The 27,248-nt window shown below is 42.0% G+C and overlaps 1 protein-coding gene across 1 annotated transcript in view; it reads right to left on the reverse strand.

The window, feature by feature from the left end:
• Positions 1 to 27,034, reverse strand: part of DDHD2 (DDHD domain containing 2) — a 32,463-nt gene extending 5,429 nt beyond the window's left edge. Inside the window, exons 1-17 of the mRNA XM_063138864.1 lie at positions 26,958 to 27,034; positions 22,456 to 22,670; positions 21,443 to 21,633; positions 19,620 to 19,709; positions 18,408 to 18,528; positions 17,616 to 17,705; positions 15,970 to 16,102; positions 13,033 to 13,241; positions 11,848 to 11,918; positions 9,675 to 9,797; positions 8,402 to 8,497; positions 6,778 to 6,897; positions 5,805 to 5,960; positions 4,004 to 4,106; positions 2,849 to 3,022; positions 1,916 to 2,078; positions 70 to 187 (exon numbers count right to left, since the gene is read on the reverse strand). Of these exons, the coding sequence (XP_062994934.1) occupies positions 106 to 187; positions 1,916 to 2,078; positions 2,849 to 3,022; positions 4,004 to 4,106; positions 5,805 to 5,960; positions 6,778 to 6,897; positions 8,402 to 8,497; positions 9,675 to 9,797; positions 11,848 to 11,918; positions 13,033 to 13,241; positions 15,970 to 16,102; positions 17,616 to 17,705; positions 18,408 to 18,528; positions 19,620 to 19,709; positions 21,443 to 21,633; positions 22,456 to 22,666 (2,133 nt within the window). The 5' untranslated portion in view covers positions 22,667 to 22,670; positions 26,958 to 27,034 and the 3' untranslated portion in view covers positions 70 to 105. The remainder of the gene's footprint in view (positions 1 to 69; positions 188 to 1,915; positions 2,079 to 2,848; positions 3,023 to 4,003; positions 4,107 to 5,804; positions 5,961 to 6,777; positions 6,898 to 8,401; positions 8,498 to 9,674; positions 9,798 to 11,847; positions 11,919 to 13,032; positions 13,242 to 15,969; positions 16,103 to 17,615; positions 17,706 to 18,407; positions 18,529 to 19,619; positions 19,710 to 21,442; positions 21,634 to 22,455; positions 22,671 to 26,957) is intronic.
• Between the last annotated feature and the right edge of the window lie 214 nt (positions 27,035 to 27,248).

Consider the following 27,248-nt stretch of genomic DNA (forward strand, 5'->3'; position numbering starts at 1 on the left):
AGCAACCAAAAGAAGAATAAAACAGAACAGAAAAACACTCATTAAGTCAGAAAGGCAAAGGGGACTTACATTTGGTAACTGGGCCAGGGCAGCTGGTCAGTCACTTTACAGAAGAGGCTGGTCCATGTTGATGCACATTGTTTGATAAATCTCTTTCAGCACCAACAACACTGTGTCCTCCGATTCCCTGGGGGTTTAAAAATATATATAGAATTAATTATAAGAATATTAAAGAGCACATACAGCAAGCCTGTCAGAATCAAAGTAGCAGATCAGCCTAGTTCTAAGTACCAAGTAAGAAGTCAAACCAACCTTTCCTCTTCCTGTCATCTTCCCATCCCATTCACAGGGAGTGGAGCAGATGTTGCTGTGACCACCACTTTGAATTAAATGCCCAGAACACTGTTAAGGGTGGCGGTGGCATAATTATGCCCGTTTTCTCTTTCCTTCCTCAAAGTTAACCCTCTCTCAAACTAGTCCGTATGAAGCTGGTTGGAAAGTTACGTGGTTGCTTCTACTGACGCATCCCTACCTCTTGATTCCGCAAAGTGAAGAAGAAGCAAGGGAGACAAGAGCAGGCAGAGACCATCAGGGCATGCTTCAATTCCCCCCACCCCACCCCCAGGGCTAACTGTCATCTTGGCCCTGTGGGGAAGAAGAAGGAGCTGTTGGTCTGCCCCTCCATTGGGAGATGAGAGGGGGAGCAGGGCCTTCCCACCAGCCTGAAGAGTCTCCTTAATTTCTTTTTATTTTCTCCCTCTTCCCTCCCCATCCCCTTTTCCTTGTGTTTCATGTCTTTTTTAGAATGTGAGCCTGAGGGCAGGGACTGTCTTCTTTACTGATCGATTGTAAGCCACTCCAGGAGCCTTTTTGGCTGAGGTGCGAGATAAAAATACTCTAAATAAATAAATAAAGTGTTGGAAACACCCATCAGGCCTGCGGGAAAGCCTTCTGAGAGCTGGATTCTGCCTGTTGGCCACCAGTTGCCGTTCCCTAATATATGGCATTACTGACAGCATTCAGTAATGCAAATGAAAACAAACCCTCAGGTATTTAAAACTGAAACTTCAGTGTTTTTAGATTTTAGATTGCAGATTTCCACAGAAAGTTGAGAGCGGGGAGAGAATCTGGTTTATTCAGAGCCAGCTATGGAGGCCAATGCATAGACCACCACAGTGGACATGCCTAGGAGACCTAGGTTCCATATCAGCTCAGACTTAAACTTAATGCGTGTTCCCTCTCAGCCTGTTTCCTATACATGTATGTGTGTATATATTACATACAAACATACATACATACATACATACATACATACATATACACACACACACATACACACACACACACACAGAGAGAGAGAGAGAGAGAGAGAGAGAAGGAATACCTAAAATAAGGTAAGGAAACTAAATGTAATGTAATGGAAAATGGAAAAAAATTGTGCATTGTTTTATAATTATTGGCAAAGTTTCTCACTATCATAATATTTTCGGTTCCTGACTTTTAGTTCTGCTTAATCTCCTTCAAGGCCTCATGTTTATCCCAATTTTTAAAGACTGTTGGAAACTCAATGTAAGACAACCTAGGTCTCTTTGAAGTAATTCAGATAATGCTGGGTGTGGCCTTGCAGATAAAGCTTTGGGCTTGGATTGGGTTTAATTCCCTGTTCAGCCATGAAAAACTTACTGGGTGACCTTGTGCAAGTCTCTCTCTCTCTCTCTCTCTCTCTCTCTCTCTCTCTCTCTCTCACACACACATACACACACACACACACACACACACACACACACACCCTAACATACCTCACAGGGTTGTTGTGGGAATAAGAAGGGAGACACTATACATTGCAATGAGCTCTTAGGAGGAATGAAGGATGGAAAAAATGTAATGACTAAATGCACCAAACACCAGAGCTTACCAGTAGCAGAGATGGCCTTGCAGTGCAAACAGATACTCATTAAAACTTTCAATTGGCTTCTCTTGAAGCACATAGTCAATGCGGTGGCCTCCATTCAGCATGCCCACATTAATGGGAGTGGGCTCTTCTTTCACCGCTGTGGCTGGCTCCTCTGGTTTCTCCTCTGAATTTAAAAACGAAAAAGAAAACATTGATAAATACAGCTAAAATTGGTTACTATCTTGGGTAAGTCCAGGCCTGTCTATCCAATGGTAACGGGCATTGCAAGTCATCTTTTCTGCTGGAGGAGAAGGTAGGTGCTGTCCAGTATCCCTCAGAAAGCCCTCTCTGTAGGCAGCACCACACTTCACTGAAAAGAAAGGGTGGCTCTGAGAGGGAACAAACAAATCTGCAATGTCAGCCAAGCAGTTCTTGTGCCCCATGCTCAGCGCCCAGAGGTGATAGAATGCAAAAACCTCAGGACACCTTGGCTTTCTTCATCCAGAGTAGCAACGGTGGCCCATATTTGGCACCAAGGAAGCCTAAATGCAATTTGGCTCAAATCTCTGATATATCCAAATAGGTCTCATTTGCATTAACATACTCAATCGGCATGATTAGCAGTGCAATCTTATGCCTGTTTAGACAGAAAGAAGTCCTACAACTTCCAGCCTTCCTCAGACAGCCATGCTGGCTGGTGAATGCAGGGAGTTTTAGTAGATTTTTCTGTCTAGAAATGCATAGAATTGCACCCTTACTCTGAAAATACTATTGGAAACTTTGCAGACAGGAGAGTTTTGGCAAGGACTGGTGTTGAGCAACGCACATCATTCTCCCTTGCCTGCCACAGAAAGAATGGGTGAATTCTACGGGGACATATAAGCTGTAATGAACCCCCTCCTCCCTCCCGCCCTCTACACACACACACACACACACACACACACACTCACTAACCACTTTGCTTCTCTGAACTTGCTTCAGCTTCCAATTCGTGTTCAGCCTCTACAGGAGCTCCTGCCTCCACAGCTGGCAATGAAGTCCGGGTGAACGACTGCCAGGCCGTCCTCAAAGAGCCCAGCAAGTTGTTTTTGAGGTCCATGCTCATCCGTGTAAGGCCTTCCTTCAGCTCTGAAAAGGGAAGGATCAAAGCAGCCTTTAAAACTAAATGCAGCGGTTTTGGAAGCCTATTCTGAAACCTAGGAAGCCTACAATTCAGAATTTGCTATCAATACGCCAGGTTACACATTTCGTACGCATGGAGCAATGCATCTTTCTGGCTCCAGCACCAGTCCAAACCCGGCATCCCCTTTTTATTCTTTTTTCCTCCATCTCTTCAGTCTTATTCCTGTTTCTCACATGTCCACAATGATTCTCCCACCACCCAAAGCTTCCCTTTAGTTCTCCAATTCTCTTGTTTCCCAGGGCCAGTTCTGACACAACATTTTGTATCTATGGATGGCTGCCTGTTGGAATAATTGACCTTGATGTTAATGTATGGAAACGTCTTTTCAAGGCTCTTATTCCAAATGCTTGCTGAGTAAGCATCCCAGGGCTTTGGAGATGAAAGTCTTGAGAAAGAGATTTCACTTACATACATCCTCTACAATCATTTCGGCGAGGCAAAATGTGACATAGGAACTGGCTACCTGCCACTCCTCCTTAACCCCTTTCAGACAGTCACTTTCCACCCAGATAAATGTAGGTATTCCAGGGCAGAGGCCATGCCACCATAATTCGCACCCACTACTTTGAAACTATCCGGCCTTGGCTGAGAATGTCACTTGCACCTCCAGCATTACAGTAGGCTTACTAAAGGCCCTCTTTGGGAGACGAGTGCCTAGCCACCAGACAGATGAACAGCAGAGGGCATTACTTGATTTGCAACCATAAAGGGCCAGGGCTTTGATTTTTAAATGAAAGGCGGGACTCTCTAGATCCCCCTTAATATCAGGATAAATGTTATAATTGTCCAAAAGGAGCAGAAGATAATTTGCATGTGGGGATTCTGGCACCAGCCAGAAATGCAAGGAGGTATTTTCGGTATGCATCTGGCATAGCACACTTTGATTCAAAAGAAGATTTTCAGAGAAGGGAGAATCTCTGTTTTACCTAAATGCATCCTCTTCCTGCCTTTGTGATGAGGAAGCAACATGGGCTCAAACTCCACGTCCGGGACAATCAAGGGTTCAATCCTGTATGCCACTGGGTCAAACTGCAGAAGGAAGAAATCGTGTGCAAAAAGAAACCATACACATTGCATTATTAGTTATAGATGACACTTCCAAGACTGCCTTTGGATCCCAAAGGACTCCTAAGATGGCTTACAAACAATTCTAAAAACAATATAAAAATAAAGTGTTAAACAGCTATTAAAATATTAAAGCAAAACTAGCAAACAGAAGAAGAAAGACAGCTACAATAACCCAGTCAACGATAATCATCTAAACGCAGAGAAATATTAGCCCTAAATGGTCTAGGACCACATTCTCCAAAATGAGCCTGCCTGCCCATGGCACTGTCCTTGCTCTGTGCCCCGTTGGTTTCGGAGATGCAACACAGGACGGACCTTTCTCAGTGGTGGCACCCAGATTGTGACACTCCCTCCCTAAAGTGGCTTTTCTTGTGGTCTTTTTGCCAGGCTTCAGACAGAAGTGAAAATGTTTTTATTTCACCAGATCTTAGGTTTCAATTGAATTTTACACCTGCTACTCTGGTTTTATCTGGCTGTGCTTTCGTGGTTTTATTTATTTTTTACATGTCTATACCGCCAATAGCTGGAGCTCTCTAGACTCTCTAGATAAAGCATAAAACCATAGAACACAATACAACATGGCTTAAACACTTTGAAAAGTTTTTAAAAGCACCACCAAAAGTAAAAACCAGCAGCAGTCCAAAAATCTAAAAAGCACTAATACCGTTTTTTGTTTTTAACAGAAGGACTAAAAAGCCTGGGAGAATAAAAAAGTCTTTACCTGAAAAGACCATGATGTAGCTGCCAGGTGAACCTCTCTGGGGAGGTCATTCTACAACTGGAGTGCCACTATTGCAAAGGCCCACTTCCTAGTAGCCCCAACATCATTTCATTTGGCACGGGCACTCAGAGGAAGATCTCAGAAGATTTTATATGCTCCTTATGATATTATATTAATGCTGAATTGCATTTTTAAGGTTATTATAAAATTGCCCTGGAAAGATTTTAAGTCAAAAGGTGGAATATGTTTTTAATAGACAAATATGCCTCTAAAATTAGACATATCTGAGACAGGCAGACTTCCCATGGAAAGCAATCACTAAACTACTGTGACAAACACAAGTCTGCAATGAGAACTCCAGAGTGAAGCAAGGGACAGCCAAAAGTGCTTCAAACAGTCCTGTAGACACTGTGGATTGCACTTTGCTCCCCAAAACCTGAAGTTCTGCAATCAGGAAACTCAAATTCTATGTTGGGAATAAAATTCTGAAAATCAGGCAAAACTGGCTAAAGTATTTTATGTTCAAGCTTAACATTATTTCCTGTGGGTGCGCAGTTTCTGTTTTTAACTGGTCACACTGTCAGTAAAGGCAAGTACTGCGGGCCCTGGGGTATTCCCTCCATTTGTTGAGGTGTATTTTGTTTGTTTTTAAAGTACCATCAGATTTTCAGATTTTCCACTCTTTAAATTAAAGCCATCATGGATTCCATGTCAGTGGCTGGATTCCACAGTCCAAGATCACATTCCACATTATTCTGTGGAGTCACAGCCCATGAAACTAAATACCTTACGATAGATCCAGATCACATTTGTCATGCACTGGTCCCTTTGATTTCAATTTGGTTCAAGTTAGTCATGGCTTAATGTGACTAATTTAGTCGAGATCTGACACTTTGACCCGAGGAGGAGGAGGAAAAAAATGTTGCTGGCATACATACAGGATGAAAGACATTGAAGAAGCCGTTGCAAGTAGGCAGTCTGTAGCTCGGATCAATCCTATTTACACCTCGAACTGTGAGGAACATCCCAATGGGGGACCCAAAGGCAAAGAAGATCTGTGGCTTGTAGATTAGCTGTGGGTAGTTTGCAGTAACCTGAGAGAATATAAACACAACATACTATTTTGGGGAAAGCAATTTCATGTGGTAAATTAACCAAAGTTTATCAACTGAAATTTACACGTGTCTACTGTGTAAGAAGAGAATCTCCCCAATTTCCATATAGCATACAGCTGGCCTTTGGAACTTACTGCTGCAGCAAATATTTGTATCCCACCCTGCCTCCAAGGACCTCAAAGCAGCTTCATGGGCAATCTAAACTATTTAGACTTCCAATATTAAGTGACTCAGGAATCTTCAGCTAGTTCTCTAGTTTACAGGAGAGGCAAATATTTGTAAGACTGAACTATTATATAATACTTTGAGATGTTAAAACTCAGAAGTTTGTAAAGCACCATCTATGAAAACTCGAACCAAGATACCAAATGACAAAATCCTACAACTTATATTATTCTATGGCAGGGCAAAACTTTATAAGAAGAGACGTGTACACTCCCTTGCTCCTTTAATGGGACTGTGAGAAGGCCAATCCAAGATACATTTGGCCTAGACTCAGGGAACTAGGCCTTTTGTATTAGGCTACAGGAAACTCTCGACGGGGTCCAGAGTGCTCCATGACCTTGCAGTATCAAACTTTGCCAAAAGAATTAAGAACTGGCAACTGGTAGACGCTGTATACTAAGGAAACTGATAGTTGTCTAATTGTTCAAACAGCTCAGCAGTAGCTGAAAGCCCAGCAGGTCATCTTTCCATCTATGAGGCTGTTAATGCTATACAATTAGAGTCTAATATTAGAGTCAGCATATATTAAGAGTCTAAAAGGCCTCTGGGCTGCAAGGGAGGTGAGGGTTACCTGCCCTGTCACAACATCCAAACGTCGACAACTCATCTCTTCATGTGTGGGTTTTTCAGCTGCCTCCTGTTTGGCATCTCCACCTTCCCCAGAAGCTGTAGGGGCCTGCACTTGAGAATGCTGCAACAATAAGAACATTAGACAGCCCTCTCCTGTAGCCTTCCTTTCGAACTCACTGCCGGCACAACTACCTGTCCCAATAGGCCATTGCAAGTACAGGAGAACCACTCTACAAAAACTTCCAGGGTTGCACAATTACTACTATTTAGCACTTGCACAGTGTGAATAATATGTACTTGCTGATGTTGGCATTTATATACACACACAATATAAGATCTCATTTAGCTCAAAATGAAATTAAACAAGCTATAAACAAATGCCAACTCTCCAACCTTCTAACCAACTGGAATGTTTTATCTGGAACAACAGCTGAAGAAACTGCCGATTTTAAATGCAAAAGACAGCAGATGACAAAAGGATTAAGCATGTCTTTCTTTATCACCACCCCAACCCCAAATTGCAGCCTCTTACGACTCATTTTCATTTAAGGCAAGGGGAATTCAGACTTTGTCACATGCATTTGTGTGTAAGAGCTACTTTGCCTCCAAGAAACATCAGAAAGCAGCACATTCCAAGGAGATGTGCTGCCTCCCAAAGAAGCACTCCAGTAGTGCTTCCAGGGCAGGAGTAAAAGCAGAACTAAGTAACTCCCTCCAGCTGCTTAAATTCTGTGCACAAAATATTCCGAGCATTTTTCAGCCTCACCTCCACAGCCCACCCCATACCACCCTCCAAAAACCCAAGAGGTGGACATGTACAGACATATTTTCCCCTACTTAAGTGTGTATAAAACCACAATGAGTTTTAAGCACAGTTCTTCATTAGGATTACAGTGAAAACTTTGCTTCCAGACACACAAAGCAGGAGGAAAAACAAGACTGTAGAATTCTTATACAATGCAAGCCATGTTTTAACTGTGGTGCTCCCCTTTCATGCTGTCCTCTTCTGCCAATACAATGGGGATGAAATCTGCCTCACACTGTTTTAGCAGAGAAAACCCGTATTCTAGTAAGAAAGATCTTTTCTGGGGAAGTCAGCATCAACTCTCCAGACACCTTAAAGACTAATAAATGTATTATGGCATAAGGTTTCATGGAATAGAGTCCACTTCATAAGATGTATCTGATGAAGTACACCTGAAGTCTGTGAAAGCTTATGCCCTAATAAATTTAAGGAGCCACAAGGTTTTGTTAGCTTTGCTGCAACTGACTAACTTAAGTACTCCTTTGGAGGCAGTATCCCAGACAGTGGAATATCCACCCTCTGCATCTACCTGCCTGATAGGGCAGACCAGGTACTATTGCCAAAAGTGTGGGAAGGAAAGCAAAAAGACAGAGGATAGAGGACAGGTTGTCTCATTGTTTCAGGTCAAGAAATGCTGCTAGTTTTTTTATTTATTTTTATTAATTGCATTTTTTTACCACCCAATAACTGACGTTCACTGGGCGGTTCACAAATAAGCACTAGATAATACAAAGAGATTCAAAGCATGCCTGCATTATTCTGATCGCTGACCCCAAAGACATGGATTGAAAAATTACTTGAATGATTCCACAAAGCATACCTGGTTGCTGATGTTGTTTCTTAGATAGTGCAGAATTTTCATCCTGGGTCCCAAAGGAATTCCCATGCCTTTAAGTTCCTTTTCCGTGCATAAGGCCTGTACAACAGGAATCACACACAGAGAGACAGATAGATATATGAGCTGCAGTTCTACTATAAACAGTGACTCAGAGAGAAGGGGACATTGGACAGCTTCTATTTCACTGCTCTCCTTTAACAAGGTGAGGGGGACGCTATACTTGGGTCACCAATTTCAAGGGACAGCTTGACTTTATAAAAAAAATAGTGGCACATTGGAAAATACAGACTCAGGAAACTCTCTATGCAGAAATGATCCCACCACCACCATCCATAGTCCATAAGGCCTATGCAGCAATTTAACAGTGTGTCTGTAAAACTGCCAGCAAATGAAACTTGCCTCCATTCTGGACTGAGTGAGTTCTAGCTGCTCAGCTCCAGTCCCTTGCCTCAGTGGGCTATGCTGCCTAGTAGGTAGTGGTCAAAAGGTGACACAAGGGAAGACTGAGCATGAGGGGGAAAAAGGCTTCTTGAATAATCCTGGCACCATATGGACACTATGTTATTTCTGCAAAAAGAAGGAAGGCAGTAGTATAAATAATCTAATGTTCCAAAGTGCCCAAGGCACACTACTACACAATATATATACAGGGATAAATAGTGATCATTAACCTTATTTATTTACAAATATACCTGATGCATCACCTGCATGGTCATAGATGGCAACTGTGCATACAATTTACTCATAAGACAATCATCTTTTTACAATAATTACTTTCTAATAAACAATATGCATATATCACAGTCAATATTTATCCCTGTATATATATTGTGTAGTAGTGTGCCTTGGGCACTTTGGAACATTACACTATGTTATTTCTGCCACTAATACTACATTTGTATGTGATTATATTGCAACGTTCCTTCATAAATAGCTTGAAGGGCCTTGGGGCTATGCATCAGGCTATAAAGTATAATAAAAAAAGAGAGAAATAGATTGCTATTCCTAGCCCAAAGGAGACTAGAGGCACCCACCTCTCAACTTTAAAGGTAAACCACCCACACATGTGCCAAGAGGATCTAAGCAAAATCCTGAATGGAGAAAAAAATAGTTCCATCACATCTCTCTGCTCCCTATAACGATTGACCCAAAGTTTATTTTCACGAAGGAGCCCAGATGCTGAAGTAATAGACGTACAGCAGCAAAACAGTGATACGGACGTTCTAAGTAACAGCAGCTATTACAGCCAATTTACCAGTGCTTGTCTGTCCACTTTCTCCTTCTCAAATATAGAGCAGTATTCCAAAAGCTCAAGTTCTGTCAAAATGTCCCGCACAGAGCCATTGTCTTCATAGCCAGTTGCTAGCATTTGTGACCCCTGTGAAAATAGTCACCACACTTATATAGTTTTTAGCTGAATGAAAGTGTTTGTGCATTTATAAAATATTTAGGCAGGATAATGCTAAGGGTACATCGCGACGGGACTATATGGCTAGACACCAACTGTGCTACAGCACATACTAAAACCTATGTATTAGTTGTTTTACGGGAGATTGTATTTTAGTGGATAAGTCATAGAACCATAGAATTGTTGAGCTTAAAGGGGCCTATAAGGCCACTGAGTCCAATTCTCTGCTCAATGCAGAAATCCACCTTAAAGCCTCCCTGACAAATGAATCATAGAAAAGTAGAGTTGGAAGGGGCCTATAAGGCCATTTGTTTTAGCTGTTAAAAAATTAATTATGTTGTAAGTTAGTTGCTTTGAGTTTTTTGTTTATTTGTTTTTTGAGAAAGGTGTCTAAGGAATCTAAATAATACTAATACTAATATTAATAATAAGTAAGCAAGCACCACTAAAATCAGTTTACTTTTATGTAATGCATTTCAGATTGGAATTCCAGTTCTTTAGATGTGCCCAGTAACTTCCTTTTTTCCTAAAATCATATTACTTAATTCTCCAGACACTGAAATGTGGAACAGAATATGGTACAATGCAAAAATGTTAAACCTAAATATGAACAACAAGGAGGAAAAAATATTTCATTTCTACTTTGTTTTAAGATCAGACATATTTTCTTGGATAACAAAGCAAATAAAAAACCATGTACAAAAAACAGTTGAATTGATAGCCTCATTCACTTGAATCCCCCAATGATTAGTTTATTTCCTTTCTAAAAAAGCTATATTTACACAAATGACAGAAAATCTATACAAATATCTGTAATATAGTAAATTGCACATTTTAAAAATCTACTATGGAGAATGCCAAATTTGGCATCCAGGAGTAATCTAAAATTGAAAGGAAAAGATAGTCCCATGACCTGACTTGACATCCAAAGCTTTTAGCATCAGTAAATAATACTATCCACTTTGGATTTTATTGATACTAGTATGTTTTGTAAACTTATTCTCATGCTCTGTTAACAGAAGAATTATCACATTTTTTTATTACATCTGTTCTTTACCTTACAAGATATCTGTAAGTTCAGACCAGTTCTAGAAACAGAAACGGAGAACTGCTGGGTTTTGTGTTTTGTATTTATTTTTAAAGAAGAGCATCAATTGCTTCTGTCTCAGCACACTTCTGTGTAATCCAAGATTTTATGCATAGGTGTAACCTAATTAATCTGCAAAGGGCTCCATAACCAGTATTGGGCAAAAGGCGGAATACAAATAAATATAATAATAATGATAATGATGATGAAATGAACTGCAGACAGAACTTAACACCATGACTTTGTTATTGCAGTTAGGTTTTTAATATTCCCTCACACAGTAATAATTTAGGACACAATTAAGCCAACCTAACTAGTTTAAACACACATTGATTTCAATAGGAAAGCTTTAAGTATGTTCTTCACTTCCTACGGCTGCAATCCTACACCCACTCACTGGGAGCAGGCCTCAGTGAAGTCAATGGGACTTGTGCATAGGATTGTGCTGTAAATCTCTCCCATGGAAATCAATGCCATATTTAAGTTCTTAGCTTTGCCTAGCATAGCTTTCTCCAACCTGGGGCTCTCCAGATGTTTTGGATGACAATTCCTATCACCCCGGACCATTAGCCACGCTGGCTGAAGCTGATGGGAGTTGAAGTCCAAAACATCTGGCAGGCAGCAGGCTACGGAAGGCCAGCCTAAGCTGTGCCCATAATTCACCCCCAGTTGCCTAGAAAACTTGGGGGTGGGATTGTAATTACTTCTGCCATTTCCAAAATTAAGGGACAGCCAACCTTTGCACCAGTGCTTAGGGGCACCTTGTGCTTTCCTTACAGTGTTACCTAGCCTTTGGATAGGGTCATACCCCAGAGTTTTGAAGAATAGCAGGTTTATGTACACAAAGCTAAGAGAGAGAGACCCACCAAAATACAGGGAACTTAAAAGGACCTGTTTCAAACCCAAAAGGCTGCTTAACATGCAAAGGTGTACCTCATTTTTATCTTCCTCTCCATCAGGTGTGCATTTTTGATTTGTGAGAAGATCAAACAATATAAGTGACCCTAAGGGGGGAAAAAACCCATGATCAGCAGGATCCCTACGCCCTGGGGAAAATCATGAATATGACACCTATGGCAGGGCTCCATGTCATGTATACTTCCAAGACTCTTGCTAGGCTTGTTTTCTTCTTTTTTAAGTCATAAAATGCAACTGCTCAGGCTACAGTTTAAGGAATTAGGCTGACAAACTCAAGGCTTTCACCACTGAAAATCCAACCCTAAAGCTGCTTTTACCCCCACAAAAGAAAATATATGGTACCTAAATCTCCCTTCTTCCCCTTCAAATTGCAGCCTCAACAGCTGCATTTTTAAATTATTCTTTTGCTAAATGGATGTATACACATCTTGAAGCATCATTCACCAATTTACAGGAATACCAAAAAGAGAACTGAGGGTGGGAAGGGTTGCCACACTTGTTATAATCAAAATAAAGATAAAAAGGCGCGGACCTTTGTAAGTGGGAGAAAGAATAAAAAGGATAAATTCTAGGGTAAGGGGGCAATTTCCCTCTGACAGAGGGCCCAGCAAGGCAAGAAACAGCAACAGTTCTTCCAGCAGCACCAACCACCTCCTCCACTAATAGTTCTGAAAGCTAGGAGCTGCTGCTACCATCTGCTCAATGAAAACTCTGGGATTCACGGTATTTTAACTGATGCCCTATTTTACTATGTAAGACACTTTGAAACTTTTTTGTTGTTGGAATCAGCAGGTATTAAGTCTCACTGGTGAGACTTAAGTCATATTTGTCACAAAATGAATTCTTGGCACGTGAAAGGCTAATTCAATGATAACTTATTACTAAATGGCAGCAAAACTTTGAACAAGGAAACCATACCCCAAAATTGGAACACCAGGTCACAAGAGGCCAAAACACAAATAACTATTCCAAGACACAAATACCGCTATTGAATTAAGATGTTAAAAGGGGGACAAGGAGAGAGGACGAGGACCCTACATCTTTACGTTGTTTAGGGTTCAGGTGGTCTGGTTTGCATTGTACAAATATCAGAATATGTATAGATCCAACCCCCCAAATAAATTGGCATAACAAATACACATGCAAGGTCTGTATGTGCTTATATGAATCAATGAATCAATGCAAGATGGAGATTTATACCTAAACTGTGACCTGCTATTGAGACACCCCCTTTAAAGTCAGGATTCCTCTCCAAGAAGAGCAAGTAGATCCGGTTCATTTCTGAAGCAACTGTATCCACAATAGTCTGACAGTAGGTGGAGCTATTATAGAAGAAAACATCCAGTATGGTATCATTGATGAAATGACGCAAGCGATTGATGCTCGGCAAGGTGATTCTCTCCAAGTCTCTGGGGACAAAACAGAGAAGGGCATTTAGAGGGAAGAGTGCATTTTAACAGTTCCTTTGACATCTGTCATTTTCTGTTAAGGTTTCAAACGTTTAACTTGCGCTATTGAAACTTCATTCGGCTACAGCAGATCAATCTCAGAAAGGAGGCAAAAATAAAATTTGCCTATAAAAAGGTACAGATACAAATGCTGCTGCATGCCTCAACTAGATTGTCTGTTTACTCATAAGTACGCCCCATTGAACACAAGGGACTTTCAAGTAAGCATATAAAGCACTGGGCTATAACTGAACCTGATATCATTTATCTATTACATTTATATCCTGCCTTTTTTCCCTCCAAGAAACCCAAGGCGGCATACATAATCCTCCTCCTCTCCATGTTATCCTCACAACAACAACCTTGTGAGGTAGGTTGGGCTGAGAGTCTGTGACTGGCCCAAAGTCACCCAGTGGGTTTCCATGGCCTAGTGGGTACTAGAACCCGGAACTCCCGACTCCCAGTCCAACACTTTAGCCACTACACCACACTCACCATGCAGACCTCACTGTATCCACAACGTATTTCCCAGTCAATGAAAATACAATGTCTAGGATCTCTGAAAGACCATCCCTTCCATCACCTGTTTTTAAAACAAGATTTCCCAGCATGGGACATCTAGCGTGCGAGAGCACAGGAAGCATGGAAAAGTGAGGGGTGTCCTATCCGCAACAAACCAACTTATATAGCTCCTAACTACGGTATGTCAGGTCCAGATGCTGCAAACAAGCTAAGCTACACATCACAGCAGAGAGAACTATGGGAAATAATTGGGTTTATTTTACCAGTTTAAGCTGGTTCTGCAGCTGTGGCAATATTTTTTTCTAGAGAAATCTGACATAGCCACAGTGACACATGCCTTTGACTATATCCAGGTTAGATTTCTACAACACACTCTATGTGGGGCTGCCCTTGATGATGATTCAGAAACTGCAACTGGTACAGAATGAGGCAGCTAGAATGGTTATGGAGGCTAGATGTTCCAATCATATTACTCCTATTCTGTATCATTTATGTTGGCTGTCTGTTAGTTTCCAGGGCAATTGAAGGCACTGGTTTTGGCCTTGAAAGCCCTGAATGATTTGGGAGCACATTCTCTGAAGGACTCCCAACACCTGCATGAGCCTGCCCAAGCATTAAGGTTCAGCCTCAGAGGCCCTACTTTCTGGCCGGACAGCAAGAGCCATTAGGAAGGCAGGAACTAGTGATAGGGCTTTCTGAGGCCTCACACCTTTGGAATGCTCTCCTCGGGGATATATGTATGATCTCGTCATTGCTTTCATTAAAAACAAACTAACAAACCACAACCTCCCTCAAAAAACCTGAAGACACATTTATTGCAGTCTGCATTTAGTGCTTAAAAATCATTAGCTGCTGCCGTGTGTATTTGTTGTAATTCTACATTCATGTTTTTGTAATATTGTAAGCTGCCTTGTAAGGGCAGGATGCACTGAAACATGGGTTAAAAAATCTTTTTGATGATGAAGATGATGTAATATACAGTTGTGACAGGCAGAGAGATATGTCACAACCACGATTATACCCTGGCTGGGTGAACAGAATGTATTATAGAGGTGCAATTTTTAGTTTCCATCTTTCAGGTAAAAAAGGGTTTCACAACATCTCTGAATCTCTAGAAGGATTAGGGTGGAGGAGGAGGGGAAAAGATAAATTTGCCCCCCCCACCCCCCCAAAAAAAATGCAGAAGAAGAGGGTTTGTTGGAGCCTTTAAGCAAAAGGTTACCGACAATCCCTTTGGAAGGGTAAAAATATTCATTTATTTACAGGAGACTTATAATTTGGCACTCGACTGTGGGAAACAAACAGAAGTGTCTCCGTATAGTCAATACAGTGCACAGATCCAACATCCACAGTATTCAGCTTTACTTCTCTGGTTTGGAAATTCAGCAGCATACTGTGTCCTTATTCTCTGCATCTCTCAACTAGCAGAGATATATCAAGTGTCTAGAAAGAAGGCAGGCACAGCACACCAGAGGCAGGGGAGGGAATTGTGGAGAAGGGAAAAGATGGAGGAAGAAGAAGAAGAGACAAAGCGGGATCCAGGACAAAAGGTTATGTGAAACTAGGCATAGGTCAGGTGAGTGTGTGGGGGGCGGGGATGATTTCTTATGCTACACTACAATGAAGTAGCAATGGCAGACACATTATTATTATTATTATTATTATTATTATTATTATTATTATTATTATTTATATAGCACCATCAGTGTACATGGTGCTGTACAGAGTAAAACAATAAAACAGCAAAACCCTGCCGCATAGGCTTGTACATTCTAAAAGAATCATAATAAAACAATAAGAAGGGGAAGAGAATGCACCAAACAGGCACAGGGTAGAGTAAAACTAACAGTATAAAAGTAAGATCAAAATCAAGTTCTAAAAGCTTTAGAAAAAAGAAAAGTTTTTAGCTGAGCTTTAAAAACTGTGACTGAACTTAAAAATAAACAAATACAGGTATGTTGCATCAAATGGAAGTATGTTGCATCAAATTAAAGTATGCCAGGAGCTCAGAGCACACATTTCCCATTCTATTTCCATTGTTTCTCATCAGCACCAGTCACGACCAACTCTTAACATTTTATGTAATACCCTGGTGAACTCCCATCTAGGCTGTCAACATATAACCACGACTGGCAGACTGGCTGGGAACGCTGTGGGATTCACTTACACATCCACTCCGGTATGCAAAGTACTGTGCCAGTTCACTGGGAGGAATTCTACCCGGCCAATGTGTTGCTGCTCCTGAGCTTTCTTGAAGTGCGCTGGCAGCATGTTCAAGGAAACGTTGCGGAAGTCATTGACTGCAAGAGAATTTTAAATAAATAAATTCTGAATCAAGGCGTGGAGCAACCACCACACACTGAGGGTCAGACTAGATGCAGTGTCGGAAGATTCACAATCTGATTTCCATCCCCCCCACCCCAAAGCAGAAGAAGCTGCAGGGTGGGGTGAGGGAGTCGGACTAGATCAGGGATGCAGTGCTGGAGATGGGTGGGGGGTGGTACTCACAGTAATAGCTATTTGGCGGGGGGGGGGCTGTTGGGGTTAGGTTTTTACCCACAGAAGGAAAAGGACTCTAAAGAGTTAAAAAGATGTCCTTGGCCAGATTGTCTCTGCCAGGAGAAGTCCAGTATGAAGCAGATTCTTCCCTGGCCTACGTGTGGTACGAGAAGTACAAGATGAAGAGACTATTGGTTAATTGGGCCAAGGAGAAAAGTGTATTTAAGAAGTCCATGTTGTAAGGCTTCTTACTGCTATGACATTATCTTCACTGCTACGTTGTGTTGCTTACTGTTGGTGAAAGGACTGTATATATGACCATTTATTCTGTAAGTAATTTATTTAGTGTCAGTAAAGTTTCTTACTGACCAAAGACCGTGAGTGCTTCTTTTTTGTTCCTAACTCCAAGCTGAAACCATTTCCAGCTCCACGCTGCTGCTGCTATCCGCACTCTGCTAAAATTTTTTGGGTAAGCAATTACCACGATAGGGGCGTCAAATATATAGGCATCATAATCATATTGTGCTTGTACATCCCACTACCAGTGAAGGAGGGGAGTTCAGATTGAGAAACCAGAACAGGGAAAGGGCTTAATTCCTTCCTCAGCCTTTATCTAATTTGGGGATTTTATTTTTAAGGGGGGAAACACAGGAGTTCCAATCACAGAGTTCCAGACAGCTCATCTACTATGATCCTGAGCAGCTTATTAAGGTTACATATGTAATTCAAGCATGCAAACAGCAGGCTGATGTAATCTGGAGAAACCAGCTTCATTTGGACACATCTCACTCAGGAGTTTCTGTAAGAAAGCACAACCCCTTAGGATCATTAGCCAATCTACCTTGGGGATAAATTGCTTCTCAAACTCAATTAGAGTGATCAGTTAGTCCTGGTCATAAGAACAGAACATCCATTCAGTCATAAGAACAGAACATCCACCCATGAGACCTGCCATCTGCTGTTTTAGATTCCATCGCTATTGTTTTATTGCATATATTTTATTGCTTTTGCTGTACTATTTTTTACTGTAAAATTGCCCTGGGAATGTCTCTTTCAAGGGTGGAGTATAAATAACTACAATAGTAAATAAAAGAATATAAACACATATAAGAAGAAAGTGGATGCCCAATTCTTCACAAAACACAGCATTTGATTGTACAGAAGGATTCTCATTATAACCATCTGCTGTCATGCAATTTTCCAGAAAGTGGATTAAAATGGTTAAATCATGCCACAGTAATTTCTGACTATATAGCAGGTACACATTGCCAGAATTGGGATGCAGAACCAGCATGTTTTCTTCTGTGCACTTACCACACTGGACGATACTTCGGAACCGAATATCACAGGCAGGGCCAATTCCATGAACAACAAAAACCAAATGATCTATTTGCAAAGGTTCCCCTGAAAAAAGAAGTTATATAATACATGTAGTTGAAATACTGTTTCCAAATGGATGTGATATTCCCTAATAGTATTTTACCAAAAAAAAAAACAAATCAAAGAAAAGTTATGGGTGCCATATTAGATCTTGATCAGATACTTGATTATGCCTTATTTATTGTAACATTTCCTCTATAGGTATGCTTGAAGGTGGATTCCTCCATTGAACAGGGGGTTGGACTCGAGGGCCTTATATGACCCTTCCAAGTCTACTATTCTATGATTCTATTTTTAAAGCATTAATAAATAAAAATTATATGCAGACCTACATATTTCCATTACTTTTCCACGTACACTTTCATTTTAGTCTAACTTCTTTACCAAGAACTAAGAACTTAAGCCTGAGTTTTACTTTTTTTCTCCTCCCTTCCAATTCCTTTTCCTTTTGTGTCATGTCTTTTAGACTGTAAGCTTGACAGCAGGGAGTGTCTCTTTGAAAGCTGCCCTGAGAGCCTTGTTTTGGCTATAGAAACTTAATTTATTAATGTATTAAATAAGAATGTTGTTTACGTTTGGATGTCATTTTTAAAGAAAGGCAAAAGTGCGTAAACATTTTAGTCATCTTTCTTTAATCTGCTTTAATAAACAATCCCTGTGTAAAATCATAGCAAACAAATCGAGTGAGTTCAAAATAAACAAGCCAAGAAAGAATTGTTTAGTTACCATTAGGGAGTTCTATAGAAATATTTTCCACTCCTCTCTTCACAGTTCTTGGCCGGCCTTGTTCTGTGGAGCTTGTGCCCCAGTCATCAGTGATTGCTACTGGATGGTAATGTACCATCAACTTGAAAGAACCAGCAAAAGAAAGCATGTTAGAACAAAACAACTGGGAGAGTCCGATGACAGAGTGGAGACACGCCGTTTCAAAGCCTAAAGAGAGAGAAAAAAGAATGCCCACACCTGTGCCCCATACTTCTAGTAGATTATAGATAATTCCCAAAAGCCTGGCAGTTGTTGTTTTTTTAAAAGCTTTTACGTATCTCCAAAAAGAGAACAAAGAGGAATTTAAACATAAAATGCTCTTAAAGGAGAACATTTTATAGTTCTTGAGTCACAATCAAAAAGGCCCTGCTCCCGATGGAAACCAATGTCAGTTCTTGGTGGTGGAAAGCACCTGGAGAAGAGCACCTGACCCTAATGCCTTGGGAGTTCATATGGAAAAAACACTCCTTGTACTAACCATGAACCCTCTAGGAACCTCCAAGGAACTGCTATATATCAATAAACATTAAAGAATGAAATACATTTGCTAGGCCATAAAAAGTATACATATATACATAAACTGTATCAAGGTTCTAAAATGCACTGATACCTATTAGGAAGTAAGGGATATTGGGTCAGACTGGGTACCATTTCTTCTCTCTCTCTCTTTCTCTCTCTCTCTCTCTCTCTCTCTCTCTCACACACACACACACACAGAAAGGAATGAGAGTCTACTTCCTCACATTGGTGCACACACTCTTCCATGAACATCCCAGACATCCACACAAGAGATATAACATTAGAACACAGTCTATAATGTAAAATCTGTTGGGGCACAGTCCAGATCACACAGTCCATTGCCAGCTTTTATTTGGGGTAAACTGCCCACACAGAATGGCCCTTTGTATGTTGGATTTTTCAAACACAGGCCATATTCAAATACTACCAGCACATGAACATGCAAGAACTGGAGGGCAGGCATACTCACTCCCCTCTACATGTATGGGCTGCACTGGAGAAAGGAACTGTGCAATCTAACCCCTTCTGTTTTCAAAGTTCCTGAGTTCCTGAAGTAAACTCAAAGTTACTAAAAGATAAACAGTGCTTGCAACAGTTGTGAGAAGAGTCAACAGCAAACTGCTTAGGGAAGGAAAGCCATCAATTTCACTGTACCTTTGGGTTATGCAATATGATTATTTCTCTAGTTGGGGATTCCAGTTTCTTTTTCCACTCATCTAAGGTCACACAGATCATATAGGTGTCCTGTGAAGGGGAAAAATCCTTTAAAAAGTCAAACGTATCTCGTATTTTTAGTTATTAAAGCCAAATCTTATGTCCATTTACTCAGAAATAAGTCCCTCTCAATTCAGCCTTATCTGGATTACTATTTTCAGTCTATTTTATACTGCGTATAGTTCTGGTCACCACATCTCAAGAAGGATGTTGTAGAGCTGGAAAAGGCACAAGCAAAACAAGCAAAACAATTCCCCCATGAGGAAAGCTTACAGTGACCAGGTTCAGACGACACGCTGTGGCACTTCCTAGGTTATTTAGCCCATAAGGAGGTGTGGTGCCCATGCGTGCCAATTTGCATATCCAACCCCCACTGTTGTCAATATTGTGTGAACCTGGCAAGCACAGTTTATGCAAAGGTTAAACTACCCTCACATAACCTTAAAACAGCTCATGATCTATTTAACCCTCACATGACACAACCATCAAGTGCAGGGCGTATGTTCAAAATGGTAGCCACACGCGCTTCACACACACTGCAGCCTCACCCGGGACTGTCAAGTTGTGAAAACAATCTAACTGTTTGGGACTTTTAGCTTAGGAAAAACGGTGAGTAAGGGGGAAGACATGATGGAGGTGCATAAAATTATGCATGATGTAAATTTTTCTCCCTCTCATCTAATAGAAAAATTAATGTAAACAAGACTACCATAGAGGAGCTGTGTGTGTGAATGCCCATTTCTGAGGGAAGGATGTTATTTGCATAGTCTAAGCCTAGCAACAAAAAGAGAAATTGAAATTTGGTGAACAAGGAGAAAGGAGAAGCACAGCACAACAGGAAAATGTAATGTAAGGCCACCTTGAGGCAGCTTGCAAGATTGCTCTTATTTTATTTAACATACAAGGATCTCCTTTGTTTTGAAGGGCTACTCCTTAGCCCAGACCATCATAACCAACAGACTAGGATATATGTATGTTTCTAAAAAGCATTAAAAAAGTCAAAGAGATACAGGGTATAATGAAAAAATTCAAGAGAATATTTTTTGTAATGAAATGGAAAGCCCAGGTGGTATATAAACGTGAGACGAGACAGAGCAGCTAGTAACTGCAGAAGACAATCTCACTGCTGCAATGTCATGTAGAGGAGTTCAAGTATAAAGCAAGTAAATATGAAAATGTAAAAGTGCTGCTCTAATGCCCATCTTTAGTGTTCAGACCAGTAGATCAGGCTGAATTGATACAGGGTAAACGAGACATGACGTGGACCTCATTTTTGACAGCAGCCATGGGAGGGAATCTGATTCAGACCAGGATTGCTGGAGTGGAGGTTATCCCTTCCCTCAGTTTAAATTAACTCAGGCTGCTATTAAACCCTCAGGACAAAATATACAAGTACCATATACATGAAGCATAAATTTGTCATAAGGCAAATTTTATTTTATTTTTATCTAATCAATTAAAGAGCAGCTGGGCGGATTTAAATGGGGAAGACACCCCTGTGAGAAAGGTTTATTAAGAACACATATACATACACAGACAATCCTGATCCAAGTTATTTCCCCCATGGGTGCAATTATCATTTCTAAAAGAGGCAGGAGATCGTGTTCACGGACAATTTTCACCTCATCAAATTTGACCCTACGAGCTCACACAGATTTTGTGATGTTACAAAGTAGGGTACTCCCGAGGAGATTAGAAAGACTTGCCAGAAATAAAAGGGTTACAAGCCAAGAGTATGCCTGATACCCTTAAGTCAATGTTACCTCCAACTCCTCACTGAAGCTTTCAGGGTATGGAATATATCTGTTGTCTTTCTCTCCCTTATAAAACCAAGTGCAGCGTCTCACTTCAGACTCAGATTCCTCCCAGAAAACAGCATACCGTAGCCTCTTCTTCAAATGCACATCGTATCTTCCCCCTTCCGTTGGGACAACTAGTTCATCGCAGTGCTTGCCTGCAGAATACAAGGACTGTGAGAAAGCAAGAATTAAACTGAAGACATTAAAAAGACATTCTGAATTCACTGCCACAACCTGTGGTGTTGGCTACTAGCTTAGATGGGTTTAATAGGGAAAGCAACAAATCCATGGAGGATAGATCTACCAATGACTTTCATGATGGCAAAATGGAACTTCCATATTCAGAAGCCACGTGCCTCTGAATACCAGTTCTGGGGCAGGTGGGATGCTATTGCCTGTGGGCTTCCTAGAAGCATCTGGTTGGTGACTGAAGAAAATAGGATGCTTGACAAGTTGGACCTTTTTTTCTGATTGAACATGGCTCTTATGTTCTTAGGTACATTATAGATTTCCACTTCTAAATGTGGCAGTGACAAAGGACTTCCAGCCTGAAAACATTCATATCTCATACCTAGTTCCATTTGTTTAAAGCAAAACTCTTACTATTTAGTGTGCAATCAGAACATGCAGCCAGCCCTCAAGAGGTTTATAGCAAAGATGGGAAACCTGTGGCCGTCCAGGTGATGCTAGACTCCAACTCCCATCATCCTGGCTATTGATCATGCTAGGTGGGACTGATGAAGTTGGAGTCCAACATCACTGGCAGGCCACAGTTCCTCTTCCCTGGCTTAGAGAAATTCTTTTCAAAAGAAGATGGCTTAGGCTTAAATAGAGTCAGTTTGTAGAAGACTGCTGAACTCCTCTAATGCAACATAGGATACTGAATCTATGGTTCTAAGCTAGAATCTATGGTTCAGTGTAGAAGGATAAATCTTCTCCTCCTGCCCCCACCCCCCGGACCTCAAATGTCAACTTACTGGATAGATGGGCAATTTCCAACTTCTCTGAGTCTTGTTTACTGAAAGGAATCCATCTCTCTTTGGAATCTACTTCTTTGCAATAAAACCAATGGGGAGCAACTGGCTCATACTTATTTGCCTCATTTGTTTCCACTGCTTCATAGTAGCTGGATGAATTAGAGTTAGAGGATTGAGAGGCCTCCGTTGGTTGCTGTTCTGCTGTTGACATCGCACTGTTTCGAATAACATGAAACAAAACAGAAAACAAAATGCAATTTTAAATACCAACAGCTGATTTGCTAGTATTGAATTTTAAAAGTGACAGAGAAATACAAACCAGCCTTTTTGAAAAGCACAATTTCTAAAGAAATAAGCTAGAAAGATAAGCAATGTAATGCTTTTCTACAAGTAAGCCAACTACGCAGGCGACTTACTTTTTAAGTCAAATACATAATCAAATACATAAACATAGATATGGACTGCAACCTCAGCACACGCATTAAGGAGTAAGTCAATGGGACCCGGTTAAACTTACTTAGCATTAGACAGTAAAAGTGGAATGAGCAAAGTAGCACAGTTTTCGCTCAGCTGGTAGTTGCTCCCTAAATCAGACAAGGATCCCACAAATACCTTGGCAGAAAAGTAACTCAGGGAGCAATCACAATACCCCCGAACTCAGAGGCTTCTGCTCAACCAACGCAGGGTGGGAGGAATGGCAGAGGAGATCTTCGCCTCTGTGAACTCCTGCCCTGCATATTTCGATAGATAGGATTTTTAGCCTGTCTACCAGCACTTCAGAAGGGGAGACCAGGAGGCTAGCAGAGGCTCCAGACAGCTCATGTCCTGGCCTCTCTGGTCTCCTCTCCTTCCTGCACACTGGAATGCCCCATTCCCCCAACCTCGGAGGGCAGTGTGGGACTTTCCCTGCCAGTTGCAAGGGGCAGGGGAGGAGGCGAATTTCTGATTCCCCCTTCCAAGGTCAGAGTACTGTTCCCAACCTCAGAGAGGGGAATCCCCAGTATTCTATGGGCTCTCAGACAATCCAATAGGACTTACTATCAGGTAAGTATATTTAGGTTTGCAGCCTAAATCAGATTTTATAAGAGCCCTAAAGAACACAGCATGCACAGTAACTATTTCCCCAATCCTCCTTTGAATCTTATTTATTTATTTGCTACATTTCTATCCTGGCTTTCCTCCAAGGAACCCAAGGCGGTGCATATGATCTTCCTTTCATCTTCACAACACCTCTGTGAGATAGATAAGGCCAAAGGTCAGTGGAAAGCCCAAAGTCAGCCAGAGAGCTTTATGGACAAGTGGGAACTAGAACCCAGATCTCCTGCACCCTAAACCAGTAAACCCACTCGCTCTCAATATGTAGTCCATGTACATAAAGAGTGTGTGGAGGAACTTAATGTACCTCCTCCAGAAAACATTTTGGTATTCAACATCTAAAGGCCCACAAATGCATCAGCATGACGTCCATGAAAGTACCATATTATCCCCTTTTAACAGATTTATTTACTATAACCTTTCTAAACGGATTATTCTAAAATTCATGTACAGGCCCGTCCAACCCTTTGAATTAACTTGGGTGTCTAAGAGCACAGCCCAAGGCATGTTTACACAGAAAAAGAAACAAACACTACAACTCTCAGTGGTACAAGTTAAACTTCTGGCTAAAAATGACATTCTCTCCTCAAGGCGTGGCCCCTTTGACTCTGACTGATGCATTTCAGTCTAAATGGAAAAGGGCTGTGAACGAAAAATTGTGTACTTTGGGTTTCTCGCGAAATGCCATTTTGACATTAGGCCTTTCAAAAGCCAAGGAGGATATATACCAGCGTATTAGAGACATTGAGTTACAAGATCATATAAGAGCAGCAACCCCATATCCTGAATTTAGAGCTAGGGGGCAGGCTCTCCTTCCTGCAACATATTTAACTTCTTTAACTATTCCAAAATACAGGAAAGCGTTCACGCAGGCTAAATTTAATGTGCTTCCCTCCGCATTTTTGGAGGGTAAATATAATAATATCCCATATTCTAAGCGCCTATGCCCCTGTAAAGCTGACATGATATAAACTGTGGACCATGTATTGCTGTACTGCTCCTTTTATTGTGATTTTCGGCATACTTTTATCACTCTTATTTTACAAGGAATACCTGGGAGATCTGATGTGTTCTATACAGACTATCTTTTGGCTGATCAGAACTCTCAAATAACCTCCAAGGTGGCTAAATGTTGTGGTGCTGCAATTGCTTGTCGGCGTGGGATGATATAATCTGATTGTGATAATGTTTTAATCTCTTAAAATATGCGGGACATGTACTAATTAATTGTTATCATATATTGTTTCATTCATAGTCCCATTTTATTTCGTCAGTTTGGGAATATTATATGTGCTCATATTGTTGTGTTGTTTTGCTGGTCTTGTGACCATAAATAAATAAAATTCAAAACTCTCAGCATTCCCCAGCCAGCCAGTTGCAGGTCTTTGTTTTCAGGCTAAACGTGCCTAGGATTGCGCTCTTAGACACCCAAGTTAATTCAACGGGACAAACACATCTGTTCATGAATTTTGGAATCATGCATTTAGAAAAGAAGTGTCAATTATTTTTAGACATGCTTTTCTGTCTAAACATGCATAGGACTGCATTCGAACTCTTTTCAAAACTAGAACTAGTAGGGTTTTATAATCTCACACCCCATTATCTGGAAATGGCAAAAGAAATTATAACAGCATCCTTTGCAGATAGGTAGGAATCCCCGCCTTACTGACATGAAAATTCATCCCAAACAGTAATCTAAATGAGATGCATACAGCTATAGAAACCCAACTACTCAATTTGTACTCCATTACTGGGCCATCTTGCTGATTTAATTCTACTTTTATTCTTTTAAAGAGGCCCTGTTGCCTTATTAACACATAACATTTCAGTGTTGGTTTTATGGTACTTGGTATCTGTAACCACAGCCATTATACCAAATTAGTCTAGGATGTTTGGACTTCTTGCTGCTGCAAACTACAGCTGGCATCACATATACAGTTTTATGCCAATTTTACTACTTCTACAAGGTGAAGCACGCTAAGCAGTCACAACACGGCTATTTGTTCAAATAGCCCTCCAGCAGAGATTTCTTCCTTGCCTACATGTGCATTCTAGCTGCTAGACACGGGGAGTAAATGAAGATATGCAGAATGACAACTGGATTGTTGATTTCAGCATCGAAGATGAGTTGACACGCTAAGCAAAAGCATGGCGGGGAGGAACCCTAGTCCTTGCAAATTGCATGTCCCACATTGATAACCCAACTGTACTTACTTGCCAGTCTGCAACACAATGAAAAATCGGTCCGCGTGTAGGAGCACCCATATCCCAGTTCCCTTTAAGAATGGTGTTTCATCACCAACACTCAGCTGACAAATACAAACGCCTTCTACCTTGATCATTTAACTGATCATTTGTGCACATGCTTCAATTACTGCTTACGCTTTCATAACGCTGTGCCCATAGCAGCGACAGCAAATGTAATGATGGATCCCCCACCCCACCCCGCCCGCCGCGAGAAAGAGCTGGAGAAACCACAACTGTCCTCGTGTTGGCATTCAGCTACCCACAGCCATTGCTGACACTACCGATGCCACGTTCATAGCGCTGCTGACCCCCTTATCTAGCAAAATAAAAAAAAAACCCTCAGCACTGTGTCAGCCTTAGTTTTAAAGCTGCCGTTTTCTTCAGCATCTTATCCATCACCTTCTGAACACCGGCCAACTAATCCCTGGAGTACCATCTACCTGGCGCGCAACCTTTAAGAACATCTTAGAGCATCTTTCCAGTCTCTTGTCAATTCTATCCAGTGCTCCCCTGCAACACCCCACACGGATCCCACTATTGATCCCGTCGTCCAGGCTGCATGTCTAAACCTGCCTGCAAGGATGGGGGTGCTACACACACTAATCTTCCCCTCACTTCGCCCACTCTGATCTCCTCAACCCTACTCACCCCACAAAAACAGACAACCCCCCCCATCCCTTCTGCAGTCAAATCCCCATCATTTCATCCACTTCACTAGGAACGCCTGACCAACCCCGCCCCCACACACGCCTCCCGCCGACACCCAATGAACCCCTGGAGGTCAGGAGCGCGATCCCCTTCCCGACACGCGTCCACTGAACGTGTGAAAGGGGCTTATCGCTCCACAAGCCACGGGCGGGGGCACTGTGTTCCTCCTCCTCCTCCTCCTCCTTTGTAGGCTGCTTCCCGTCATCCCACAAGTCCTGCTCGCCCCCCACGCCCCGATCAGACGCCCCCACATTTTTTTTCCTTTGGGGGCTTTCGCACCGCAGTGTCAGCCTCCCGGCACTACTACCGCCCCACCCTTCCCTTCTGCCAAGCCCGCCGCTGCCCTTCGTGGGATCACCTCAGTGACACCCCGCTTGTCCGGCCTCCCTCCCTCCCCAAAACACCACCATCACCCCGGACCGACATCCCCGTCCCTCTCCCTTCATACTGACCCCAGGCGGCCAGGCCGCGACGTCTCCCCGGAGCCCGCAGCGTCTGCCTCGCTCGCTTCCTTCCCCGGCCAGCGCGGCTGCTGACAACAACGGCAGCGGCTGAGTTCGGCTAGGCGGGGCTGACCGGGACACACGAGCCGGGCGGCCCGCCCCGCCCCGCCCCGCTTCTCCGCCCGCCTCTCCACGGGCGGGGCCTGGCCTGGCTCGCCTCGCCCTCAGCCAGCCACGAGCGAGAAAACCGAGCCGAGAGAGGCCTCCTTTCCCTCGGGGGAGGCGGCGGCGGCCAGAGGG

This window comes from Elgaria multicarinata, chromosome 12 (assembly GCF_023053635.1).
Source record: "Elgaria multicarinata webbii isolate HBS135686 ecotype San Diego chromosome 12, rElgMul1.1.pri, whole genome shotgun sequence".
Lineage (NCBI taxonomy): Eukaryota > Metazoa > Chordata > Lepidosauria > Squamata > Anguidae > Elgaria > Elgaria multicarinata.